Source organism: Atractosteus spatula, chromosome 6, assembly GCF_055471065.1.
Source record: "Atractosteus spatula isolate fAtrSpa1 chromosome 6, fAtrSpa1.hap1, whole genome shotgun sequence".
Taxonomy (NCBI): Eukaryota; Metazoa; Chordata; class Actinopteri; order Semionotiformes; family Lepisosteidae; genus Atractosteus; species Atractosteus spatula.
The window spans coordinates 10,397,006-10,410,306 of record NC_142711.1 but is presented as its reverse complement, the minus strand read 5'-3'; the positions used below and the strand labels follow the sequence as shown (position 1 = coordinate 10,410,306).

The window sequence follows — 13,301 nt, the reverse complement described above, 5'->3', positions numbered from 1 at the left end:
TTCTTTCTCAAGGACAAAGACAACAGCAAACAGAACCGTCTCCCAGCACATATGTAATAAAAGACGGGTAAAAGGAGAAAACAGACAGCTACGATTTTTAATTACTGACTGGCGAGGGCCTTCTTTTTCATGACAAAGATACTAAGCTTCCAAGGCCTTATAATCAAAAACTGTACGAGGGTATTTGGACTCATTATCAGAAATTAAAATCAGATTCACTAAAGCATTGTCTGGTGTAAAGGTTTTCTTCATAGAACCGCCTGTTAAGGAGGAGCTGCAGTTCAATATCAAAAAGGTGTTTGTTTGTTAAATGGGTAATCTTAGAGAATTTTGGTGTAAATGTTAATTGCCCAGAAATATTTTCCATATTGTGAGTCAAGTGAAGAATGATGTGCACTATACCTCTTTATAGAGAGAAAAGGCTCTGTATACCATATTTACTGATACAATTACAAGCACCAAACAAGATTAGATATATTCTTTCAGTGTTCAAATTCATTAATTATGAAAGGCACAAATTTGCATTTGTCATGCTCAGTTCTCCGTTAAATTCCTTTAAAACTACATTCTGTCCATTTCTCAGCAATAGGTTTTCATGTCTAATTTAATACTTCAGATGGTTCCTCTGTCAAAAGTTTTCTGCCTTTTTATTTCCAGCAACACGCTGACAGCTTTACTTAAGAAAAGAATGACATGCTTTTCTCTTTTTATTTCATTATGTAATAGAAACTTAGATAGTTATTGCAACAGAGTTTCTGAAAAACATATAGGGGAAGTGACTAATCTTAACCTGTAAAATTTCCAATATAGAGCTGTCTACCATTGAACAACTATAGTCTATTAGCTGTTCATTTGCACGATTGGAGATCATACCTAGATTGGCTATATTCCTCTTTTCTTAGATGCAATGCAGTGATCATTAGGGAATTTTTTACCTACTGATAGTGGAGTTCTTTATTATTTTTCAATGCATGTCAATGAAATTAAATGTCAAGAGAGAGAGTGTAGTTTTGAATTTTGCATTTTAAATAGTTGAAGAATAAATAACAGAATGGGATTTTGATGCAGAAAGCGTAAATACTTTTTAGCATTGCATTAAGAGGTCATACTCAGTAGCCCTCAGACTAATCTGACTTTAAATGAAAAAGTCCTCATCAAAATGAGATTGTTTAGATCTCAAAGCTCTGCACTCTGAGTGAATTTTAAATCCTATGATTAATAGCAATAATATGATGCACCCATATTAACCAAAATGGAGTGTTTCTTTTTAAACCTACCAGTATAAAAATATACAGTCAGATACTGTGTTATGGGATTTGTTGTGATTGTGCCGTGGACAACGTTCAAGGCAGATAACTTTTGTGGATTACATCAGAGCTCTACAGGAAGCACTTTGGTTTCTTTACATGAGCACATTTGTACTAGTGAGCTGATAAAGAACCTGATGTTTTCTAGTCTTAATCTTTGCGTGTACTATTGGAACTATGAAGGCACGTGAGGTGTTTAAAACTTGAGCCGTTTTTATAAGGCAGTTAACACGTACTTGTCTCATGGATACGTTGGTCATATCTTCTTTCATCAATAACAGCAAATCATTTCTAACTAGTTGACAGCATTGGTGAATTGTTCGAACGACTTTTTCATACACCCCTTTCATTTGTTATTGGACATGCCCTTCCTTGTGGTAGAATGTATTAACATTCAATACTAATTTTCTTATATTGAGTGAGGTAAAAGTTCCCAGCCAGTATAACATTAATAGCAATAGTAAGACCATCAAACCATCCTTCCTCCTTTTAGTTTCGATTTTAATAACTGCTATTCTATTATCGTACACAGAATGTGCTCTGTTTATGGAGTGGCTCAAACAAGCCCTTCTATACTAGACAGTGTTAATATTTGAAATCCTGAACTACTAAGCATGCATTTTAGTGCCCCAAAACTGGTATTAAAAAATCATCATCTTTAAGAAAAATTTAAAAAAATGAAGTGTTGAGTGTGACAGGGCGTCAGCTGGTGCTGGTGTGGGAGGTCACAGCTGCCATTGTTGCCTTAATGAGCAGAAGCTGTGAGTCACCCTGTTTAAGTATAAGAATCTCTCTTGAAGAGTTCTCTTGAACTCTTGAAGTACAGTAATTGAACATCAACTTACAGAGCTGCACAGGCTGATTGCTGGAGTTAATAGTAATATAATTGTTATGGCAGCTGGTGATGAGTACGTTGCATTGAGAAAGTGGACAGTAATGGTGAATGTGGTTAGTAAAAGTGCTGTGACAATATAGTGGTATTAATATTGTAGCGTGATAATAGTGGTTAAAGAATGGCTATAATAGTATGATTAGCATGGTAATAATTTATGGGCAGCTTCCCCAGAACGAGCTCACCTGGGGTAGGTAGGGACAGGCTTTCACGTGGACATAAAAATTACTTTAATATCGACAAATTTGTTATATAAGGAATTTATCCTACATCAAAATAGTTCATATCACACTAGGATATTTTTACCTGAAACCTAGGTAAAAAAAATCCTATTTTTTAGACCAACAAGCTTTAGGCAACCTATATAGATGGGGCAACAGACATTTTTTAATAAAAATAAGATATTGATGTAATAATAAACTCAAGAAAATAGGAGACTACTTGGCTCATCTAACGCTTTTCAGGTAAGAACATAAATTCATGGAGCTGTTTCTTGAAGAAAGTCAGGGTGTCAGCTTCTACAGTGTACAGCTTCTACTTTATGTGGCACAAGAACATCTTGCTTTGAGTCTTGAATGTACTTCCCATTTCTCAAAACTTTATTCAGAGGCTAAAGATTAAAACTGATTGTCACAAATGAGTTTTATGAATTGTACAGCACATTTTGTTTTTGGGCTCACGGTTTCATTTGTTTTTTTGGTGTAAAATAAAGTGTGAAAGCTAATTTTTCAATAATATTTGTTAGAGCAACAATATTTGTTTCATTATCTTTTGTATCCTGTTAGCTCCTCTCTCATAATCAGAGCACCAGAGACTTTATCTTTGAGAAACCTCTTGACAAAGACATGAGCTTAAATGATCCCAACAGAACCCCAGTGCTAAACAAAATGTTTTAGACTTTTTTAAAAATGTTTCTTTACTTTAGTACGTCAGTTGTTTTGGACACAAAACAATATCCTAGTTCTATCAATGTGGAAGTATGAGGCAGAAGGATTCCTTTGACATGTGGTAGTAGCACACCTGTTTGTGTAAATTTGATGACTGCTGATTAGGGCACTGGTTCTCAAATCAAGCGATTCTCACACTGGTGAAGAACCAATTAATTGTTTCTTTTTCTGTCTCCTTTCATCTCCACAGGATAGCTTCCCTGCCCGCTTTGGAGGAATCCATTTTGTCAATCAGCCTTGGTACATCCATGCTTTATATACAATTATAAAGCCCTTCCTTAAAGACAAGACCAGGAAACGGGTAATTACAAGCTGTATAACAATTCAGTAGTGAAGTGAATCCCTGCATCTTGAAAATTATGGTAAAAACAGAATAGAGACATTTGACCTTTAACAATGTAGAAGGAGCAGGTAATTTATTTTAAAAATGAGTATAATATACCAAATATAATATAAAGTGTGGTGCCATTTTTTTTTAAATGAAGCAACGAGCATACCATACCAACCATACATACCATACCACATGTAAAAATATTTGAATGCATGTACAGTACAGTGTTTATCACTAATGTGTGTTTGAAGTATAGGTACATTATATGTAGGATATTTTTAATTTATATAGTATGTTCACCATTAAATTTAGTCTATGCTATACACAGAAAAAACATCACATGGCAATTTCAAATGTTGAAAATACTAGGTACTTCATAGCGGCAAAAATTTTGAAACTGATCTACTCCCCTTGCAAGTCGATTCAGCATCACACATTGAGTATGTGATTTGAAAGCTTGAAGCTTTCAGAGTGAGTGGCTGTCACTGTCGCAGGACAAAAAAATCTGCAGCAGAAAATGAGACTCCTGAGGATCTTGCATAAATATGCATTTAAATTGCTGAAACTGACACAGGAGTGAACTGTGGATGAATCACACAGACTTGGGTCTTCAGTAAACTAGGCAGTGGTAAGATTCCAGTAAGCTGTCAAGTTTAGTGTCAGATGAGGAAACAGAAGCATGTGTCTGCACACCCTTGACTGTTCAGACTATTCATGCATAATGGAGCATTTTCAGCATAGTATTTATGGGAATATTGGGAACACTGTGGAGATACTGTACAGTACCAAGACATTTATTTATATGAAGTCAAACTCCCTATTCACCCACAGTTCACTTACTGTAACTCTGGCTGTCTTTCACTTCACAAAATGCAAGGTCTGTTCCTTTTGGGAAATGCAAAACCTGTTCTTTTGCTCCCAGAATGATTTCCCAATGCATATCGGATCTCGGAAGTCAAGTTATCACTTTCAAAGTAACTCACTTCATAGTAGAAGAAAGCTATTAGGGTGCTGTATTAGTTTGTGTATGCCTGTCTCTTTTGTGTTATTGTTTTAATATAAAGCTCCTTGAGAAAAGTATCATGAAAGGAACTATATAAAATAAAGATTATTATGATTATTGTAACTCCTGTAAAAGCTATTTTCAATGGAAGAAGGCTATTATATTTTATTTTGGTTACATTAACATTATTGTGGCACAGCGCATTACGTTGCTGCCTAGTAGCGATATTGCCCTGGGTTCATTTCTGGACCTGGGGTGCTATCAGCATGGAGTTTATATGTTTTCCCCTTGGTTGGCATGGGTTTTCTTGGGTTGCTCTGGTTTCCTCCCACAGTCCAAGAACATACAGGTAGACTAATTGGATTCTAGGAAAACTGGCCCTGGTGTGAGCGTCTGTGTTCATGTCTGTCTGTCCTTGTGATGGACTGGCATTCCATACAGTGTGTGCCTTGCCTTGTGCCAATAGCTTGCTGTGATTGGCTCCAGCTGCCCTACAACCCTGACACTCGAAAATAGATGGACCTTAAGCCTATGAAACAGCTTAAAGACTGCCTAAGCCCATTTCAAGTGTAACACATAAAGTCTACTATTTTCATTTTTTATGAAAAGTCCAATAGCAAATATCGCAAGCTTTTCTCCAAAGAGAAAACATTAATGGGAATCTTTTTTAATAGTTCAACACAAAAGCAGAAAAACAAAAACATCTGATAAAAATGTTGAAATAATGTTTATGTGCTGTGCATACTTATTACATTTTTCATTTGGACTTACACTTTGGGGTCTGTGGACGTCTGTCATCTGCATTGAAAGCAGGATCACATTTTATCCCATCAGTGCGTCTAGTAGCCAGTATTTCGCATCTTATACATTTTTGAAGCTCCTGCATATTACCTTGAAATTTCACGTTGTGCAATTTAGTACTTGAATGTGCATTTACCCAGAACACAGAACATTTTTTAATGTTCAAAAGTAACCTCTGAGACTTTTATCAAAATGTTTGTCAACCATTACAAGGTTTTGCCAAACAAACCAAAAACAATGGTACAGTAGGCCAGACATACACTACTGGTCAAAACTTGATTGGCATGTTTGGAAGTCTTTCTCATTTTGCAACTCCCTTCAATGAACACACTTCCCACTGAAAGTTAACTATAGATACACAGTATATTTTGTCCCCTTTTTAAATTCATGGCAACTCGCTTGGTACCTGGTACTCTTCTGTTCTCTTTCAAGGTCTCATTCTAAATTAACTGGGCATTCAGTGGCAGGCTTGTCCCAGATCTCCACGTTTCTTCCGATACAGTTCATTCAGATTCAGAGAACTGTCTATATTTGGATTGAACAGGGAATATAAATTTATATTATTCAGTTGGCTACTACAGTTAAAAGTTTTAAAAAAATGTTTTAGTGATATTTGCATAACCTCTGATTTTATGCATTTGTTTCAGTCAAGCCGGTCACTCCTAGTGACCTGGAATTCTAGTTTAAGCGTCGTCGCCATCAAACAGCAGACTTGAAAAGAAGAAGCAAAATGAGCCACACCTGTGCCTCTCTTTTTTTGTGATTCAATCCTTTAAACTGCTGACACAAAATATTTTTTACCCTTGACTTTTCAGCCCTGCGAAAAGTAATAGGGGCAAAAAATGTGTGTCCTTAGTCAGGGTTGATGTGTAACTGGAAGATTGTGGGTTAAAACCCCAGGTGAGATATCAGTGTTGAACCCTTGCGAATGTACTTCATCTGCATTGCCCCATTGAAATACCCAGCTGTGTAAATGGTTACAATGTTACTTTGTAGAAAAGTGCTGGTCTATTAAATGAAATAGACCGCTAATCCTTTCACTGCAAGCTTGTCCACAGACTGCAGCTCAGTCCTGAAAATGTGTCAGTGTGCTAGACCCCATCGAAAATATATAGATGTCATCTAATTCTACGAGCTTGGGCATCACTATTGTATTGCACAATGAAGACCAACCTAGGTCCATTCTGCATGTGCATTTTCTGTTTGTAGTTTCTGCTTGTTTCACAAAGTAATTCCATCCATCCATTTCCCAACTGCTTGATCCAGTTCAGGGTCACATCGGAGCCGGAGCTTACTAGCAGAAAGCAAGATATCCCCTGGGTAGGAGACCACTCCATCACCGGGCAAACGTGATTGCACCAGGGCCAATTTTCTCAGAAGCTTATTAAAAGATGTGAAAAAAAAGATGCTGTCTTGTGGATGAGACATAAAACTGAGGTCCTGACTCTTTGTGGTTCACGTTTGTAATTTAGGCTTTGTTCCGTTTTGAATTAATTTCTGATTTTAGTGAAGTGTAAATACAAAGAAGGACCTGCCCACTACAGTCAATGCAGTAATATTGGCCAGAATATTTTATTAATGGACAGACACTGCCTTATGTTTTATTTAACTGCCATGCACAATTTTCAGACTCAGTAATACATTACAGATCATTGTATGGGCCTGTATCAAAAAGTTCAAAAAGTTATGTTATTTAAATCATCTTTTCAAGGGTGTACTTCCCAGAGCACATGGATCAAATTCACTTTTTGTTTCTGTGATCACATTTTGGTTTCCTGGATGATTCTAAATACATCGCCTTAGTTTTGTCACTCGTTATGCATTTCGTTTATCTCTCAAATACAGATTTTTCTTCATGGGAACAATCTGAACAGTTTGCATCAGCTTATCTATCCAGAGTGCCTGCCTTCGGAGTTTGGGGGGATTCTGCCTCCCTATGACATGGGCACATGGGCACGGACGTTATTAGGCCCGGACTACAATGATGAAACCGAATATACTCACACATACAACGCCTTGCATGTGAAGGAAGCCCTGGGGAACTCCGATAGAGAATGTACTGAAAAACACATGAAAAGGTGAGTGAAGCCACGACAAATGAAACCGAAAAGGAAAAATAGACTTCTGAGGATTGCAGCAGTATTGTTTTTTCCTTCAACCACCCAGTTACGAGCTGCTTTGTCCAATACAGGATCATGGGGGAGCTGGAGCCTATCCCAGCAAGCAGTGGGCGCAAGGCAGGATACAACCTGGACAGGACACCAGTCCATCATAGGACACACTGAGACACAAACATACACTCACACCAGGGGGTCATTTTTCCCAGAAGACAATTAACCTACCAGTATGTCTGTGGGCTATGGGAGGAAGACAGAGCACCTAGAGGAAACCCACACAAACACGGGGAGAACATACAAACTCCATGCAGACAGCACCCAGACCTGGCATTGAACCCAGAGTCCCAGCACTGCAAGGCAAAGTATTGTTTTTCCCATTAATTTGTCTTTGACTGAAATGCAGCATTAGAGTTGATTGAAGAAGTCACTGACCAGGAATCAGACTTATCAGATTTCCACCTTCCTTTTTTTGCAATGTGAATCAATGAATTTTGGGTGCATGTTGGGGGTTGACCTAACATGGATCCCAGAAAAATGATATGTCAAAATGATTATTTTGATTCAATTTTATGATGAATCTATTTTTAACATTAACATGTAGGTCAGGAAAATACTTTTTTTGGTCATTATTTTCTTCTGAACAATTTCTCATCTTTGAAGTTAGAAAAGGTAGTGTGGATCTTGAATTTGAATTTCTGTTTGTCCCCTTGGATTTGTAAGTGTTTGAGAATGATTAATTCATATTTCCTGCTATAGCGCAAGTACACAAAGTGAGTCAGGAATCCTACAGTGTCATGTTTTATGAGAATACCTTCAGGCAGGGGTCTGCAAGCCCTGCAGTGTCTTCTGGTTTTCATTCCAGATGACCTATTCACTCTTTGAAAATCTGTTACTGCCTTTAGAAACTTTAGGACTATACAGTATGGCTTCCCAAAACTTGTCTTAAGGCAATCCTTACAGGATTATTCACATACTGTAGTTGTCTGTTTCTCGGCTACAGTAGTAAAAATGTACAACTGGAAAGCTAAAAAAGCTTGCATACATTTCTTCTGTGTGTCACCATTATGAATGAATGTTTTTTTTTAATTCTTATGAATGTTCTTTTTGGATTTAAGCATTAAAGTCCAGGGACAATCATAATAAGTCCTGGGGACTTTACAACTTTTCATCCATGAGAGTTCACTACCCCAAATATTGAAACACTCTCTGAATCCAATGTACTGTAGGCTTCCTAGAAGTCACAACACAGTTCAGTGAAGGTTTGGAATGAGTTTAAATCTGTTATGCTAAAGGCAGTTTCTGAAGAATAAACAGCAGGCTAAAGTGCATTTTCTTGTAATGCTAGGAGCCAATACATTTACAGGAGGCTTTAATATTTTAATATTTATCTTATCTCTGTTACCATAAATGTCAAAATCTTTATATGTCTTACTCTAAACATAAGTACCATGTATAGAAGAGAGACTCTTGCATACATATTAGAACTTATAGAAAGATTTCAATACATACTGCAATGTTTTTTTTGACAACAGTTATATCCACCTTCGTGATATGATGAAATGTCACATACTCTCTCTGTAAACACAACCAATGTCTGTCTTCCAGAGCACGCATATCAAATTCAGCACCTGAATCCATAGTTTAAGCACTGTATTTCACCAAGCTGACAAACCAAGCTGTTTTTAAATTGTTAAATCCTCTGTCTTTATTATAACTATACCAATAAAATAAACACAAAAAGAATCAGAATTCTCTGCTACTAGCTACAATCCATGTTTTTAAGGGAACCTTTTGAGATGATGAGTTATAGGAACCATGAAAGCAATTACAAAATGTGCTACTTCTCTTGCTTTGTGTCATCCTGCATAGTATTCCTCTCTCAGGTCAGCCTCAAAGCCCCAGACATCTTTACCTCCTAATGATTAATGGTAAAAATCTCGATTGATTTCTACAAATGACGGCAACTTTTAAGGATTGTACTCAATGTGTGCCCTGTGTAGTAACATGAGTCATTCAGCAATCCTCAAGTAATATCTTAAGACCAGGTCTCTGGTGACCACTACCTTGGAATTGATTCAATTAAAAAAGACTACTATAGAAACCATCCCCTCCTGACCTTTCCAAATGGCATGGATAACCAGAGCACAACACCCATCCCCCGTAAAGCCTTTCTTCTTTTCAGTCACTAATTAGTGTCTCATCCTATATAATACTCTGTTTTTGAGAGCCTATATTTTAGCAGCCGGAGATAACAAATAAACCTTGATTCCCCGAGGAAAAAGTCAGTAATCCATCTAAATCCAGTCCTTCGATATAACAGGGAAAACTTATAAATTTGGATTTGGTTTTTTTCAGAAAAAAAAAGTCTCTGCAGAGCAGGAAATAAATGTGCTTGCACTAACAGCTTGTGCCACAGCTACAAAAGAAGCTTGTTTTCACAGAAGTGGATTGTCTGAAGGTCAGTGGTGAAGAGATTCAGTTTTCACGCTGAGCTTTAATTGACTGAAGCTTTTACGTCAGCGGGAGTGAGCTGACAGTCTCAGAGCTGTCAAAAAGAAGCAGTAAGCGCTAATGTCACCAGCACTCCTCAGGTCAAAGGAGAAAGGACTTTCACATCTGGAACATTGCTACTTTGCCAAACCCCTCTCTACATGTCCAAACACAAAACAGAAAATGGATTATTTTTGACACTTGCACATTCTTATAAAACCTAAACTGAAAGAAAAGTGCAGACGTGCTCTTACCGAAAATCACTTTCTTCTCATTTGTATAATCAATCAATAGATCTGAATAGACATCTAGATTTACCAGCGCGCACACACGTCCTTGTACAGCAAGGAATTTCCTTGGCAAAACAGAGATCTGATCAGTCTTTCACATGTTTTATTATGCTGTGTGCTCGATATTATTAATTTAGTCGGTGCAGTTCCAACTGAAAACAAGATGAGTAAAATGGTCTGCTTCTTATTAGTGCTCAAGCAGTAATATTAATAATCGTTAAAGCCCGTATTCTTATATTAGCCTCTAGGTTTATTTACATCTTTTGGAAACCAGTTTTTATGAGCTTTTCATTTTTCATAAACAGAATGAAACAAGAAGCAAACAGAACAACAAAAGAGCACCCAGCAGAACTGTCCATCTGTTTGTTCTTTAAGCTTTCAAAGCACAGCAATACCATTTTAGTATAGCACAGAACACGTTTCTTGTCCAGTGTGTATGGGCACATGTCAATGATATATTTTCTTAGCAGGATCTGTTTCTGTCCAGCTGTGGCGATATTTAATCAGAACTCAGCCTCAGGGTTCAAATGGATTTGAATCTTAGCAGTATACTGAACAAGGGAAATGAGAAACCTAGCATTTAAGTACACTCTGTAAGCTTCTTGCAGGGCTTAAAGCCGGATAAAGCTAAAAAATGGAGAGATTAGGTTAGCAGGGTTGCTTTGGAGCTTAAGTCTGCATTGTATTATTTAAATACAACGTGTTCTGAATTACTCTTGTAGCATAAAGGGGATCGAGCCCTGTGCTATTTTGTGTGTGTGTGTATGTAAGCAAACTGTGGCCCACAGGTATATCCACCTGTATCAATGGAGAGGGATTTGGGTTTCTGTTACAGACAGATGTAGGTCGTGTTTTTGATTTTTGCATCGGTCAAGAGCATGACTTACATGAAAAGAAATGCTGCTGAGGGTTTCGGCACTTTTCACGAAGAGAAAAGGCAGCAACCCAGGGTCGGAAAGGGCAGTGTGCGGGTGAGTTTATTCACAAGCAGAAAGCCAGGTCACAGACATGGAGGAGCCTTGCTGTCTGTCAAAGCTGAGGCACCTTTCTGTTTCTTTCATAGAGTTGACCTAGGGGTCAGATCATGTTTTGTGCATTTTGTTGGAGTTTCTTTTTTTTTTCCCACATGTGAACTAATTGTTTATTGTCTGTTACTTGTGGGAACTGAAAATGATTCCTACAGAAAAACAAAAAGGTCTGATTGAGCGAAGCTTCCAGCTTTGACCTGATGCTGAACTGTAGCTAATGAGGCTGTGCCTGTAATTCATAGATACTGAGACTAGACAGGTTTATTAATTTGACCTTTAATCACAACAAAATTAAAACCTAAAAAATGTTAAAGCTTTGCAAAATAATACCAATTATAATAGAATACCATTATGCTAATACTAAAAATGTCTAAAAGAAAAATCTACTAGTTTTTTATCTGTTGATTATGGTATAGTCCAATTGTAATTGCTGATGATAGCAAAGCAAGACAAATAATTTAGACTTCTGTAATGGGATTTTTTCAGGGAACACTGAGACCTGTCGTTAGAAACGACACACAGTATGTACTGTAGGAGGAGCTGAAAGAATAAAGCTCAAGCATTTCTAGAAAAAAAACATGATATGGTGATACCGAAACAAACATGAACTGAGTTCACGCAGAACTGAACAGTCTTAAATTCTTTATCTTGTTTTATGTTTTATGTTTTTATGTTTATGTTTATCTTTTTCTTGTGGGTGAGCCCATATACTGTAAGAAACCAGAAAATTATCTTTTCTGCAGATAGTTGTTTTATAAGCAAAAAACTTCATCATAGCCCCCTGTTTCATGGGAACCTTACAGACAATATGGGGGACCAGTTCTCTTTGGTACAAATGTAGGCCCAGCTAATCTCTGGTTTGGGCAAGAGCGGGGTAGGATTTTGATTGTAGAAACTCTCACTAAGAAAAGCTGGCAAATGGTTGTCCTTCAGCCAAACAATCTACAGAGAGAAAATATTTAACAAAATACTCATCATCATCCCAGGAGCTGTGGTATTGAAGTAACAACTGGCTGAGTGTTAATCCCATTGGGTTCAATTACTCTCATTATGTGAAAAGCAAACGCAACCAATGTTTGAGCACTGAAACAAAGCAAAAAAAAGTGTTATACTTTTTTATTTCATTACTGTGTTGTGAATCTGGCTTCATATGCAAAGCAATTAATTTAAAAATCTGATTTAAAAGGAGGGGAGTTATTAATATTCAGTTTCTTAGGCTCGGCAGCATAATAGCAACCTTTATTGCCATGCCTTGTTGCAATTGAGGCTGACTAGATCCTACTTTTCATTATATTTTTCTCAAACCCTCTGTGTAATACATAATTGCTCTCTCCTTCTGTAGCCCAAGGGAGTTTGCAGGCTGTTTTCATCTAAAAAATGTGCTGTGGTGTTAAAAATCCTGATGGCCTTACCCATCTATGCATATATATCTTATACGTCTCCACGCATGACTTAATATAAAAGTTGACTGAAGTAAGGATGCCAGGGCAAATTTAATGGCACATCAGCTTCAAAGAACTAGGACAGCAATTGCCTAGGAATCCTACAGGAGGAGAGAATCATGGCACTGATACACAGGAAAAGGATGAATACAGACCTCAAAGCAGTAGAATGACCAAAAAAAATAGCAAAGGTGTGATGTGACTGCAGCACATTTGGATTGATAACGTCAGCACGGCTTCTATAAGCAGAGTTGAAATTTTCATTTTATCGGCCAGAATTTGAAACTCCGACACTACCCTGAGGATACGTTTCCTGTTCTGCTTCGATAATGTGCATAGAATAGCTTACATGATGAAACAAGAACACAAGTAAACCAGAGAAGGGCATTTGATCTATCTAAGACCATTTGGGTTTCAGTAGCTCATTGATCCAAAATCTCACCCAGTCATTTCATGTGAGAAGCCAGGGTATTGGCTTCAACATTAAGGCTGGGCAGCTTGCTTCACACTCCCGCAACCCTTAATGTAAAGATGTGCCTCCTGTTCTCAATTTTAAATCTATACAAGCAGAGTTAATTTCACACGGAAGTGTTTCAGTCTTGGGGCCTTCTTAGCCTCTACCTATATAGGACAGTATATATATTATGCAATCA

The 13,301-nt window shown here is 37.4% G+C and overlaps 1 protein-coding gene across 1 annotated transcript in view; it reads left to right on the top strand.

The window, feature by feature from the left end:
• Window positions 1–13,301, top strand: part of LOC148831802 (clavesin-1) — a 31,126-nt gene that overhangs the window by 16,932 nt on the left and 893 nt on the right. The window contains exons 3-4 of the mRNA XM_088919370.1: window positions 3,337–3,447; window positions 7,127–7,359. Of these exons, the coding sequence (XP_088775496.1) occupies window positions 3,337–3,447; window positions 7,127–7,359 (344 nt within the window). The remainder of the gene's footprint in view (window positions 1–3,336; window positions 3,448–7,126; window positions 7,360–13,301) is intronic.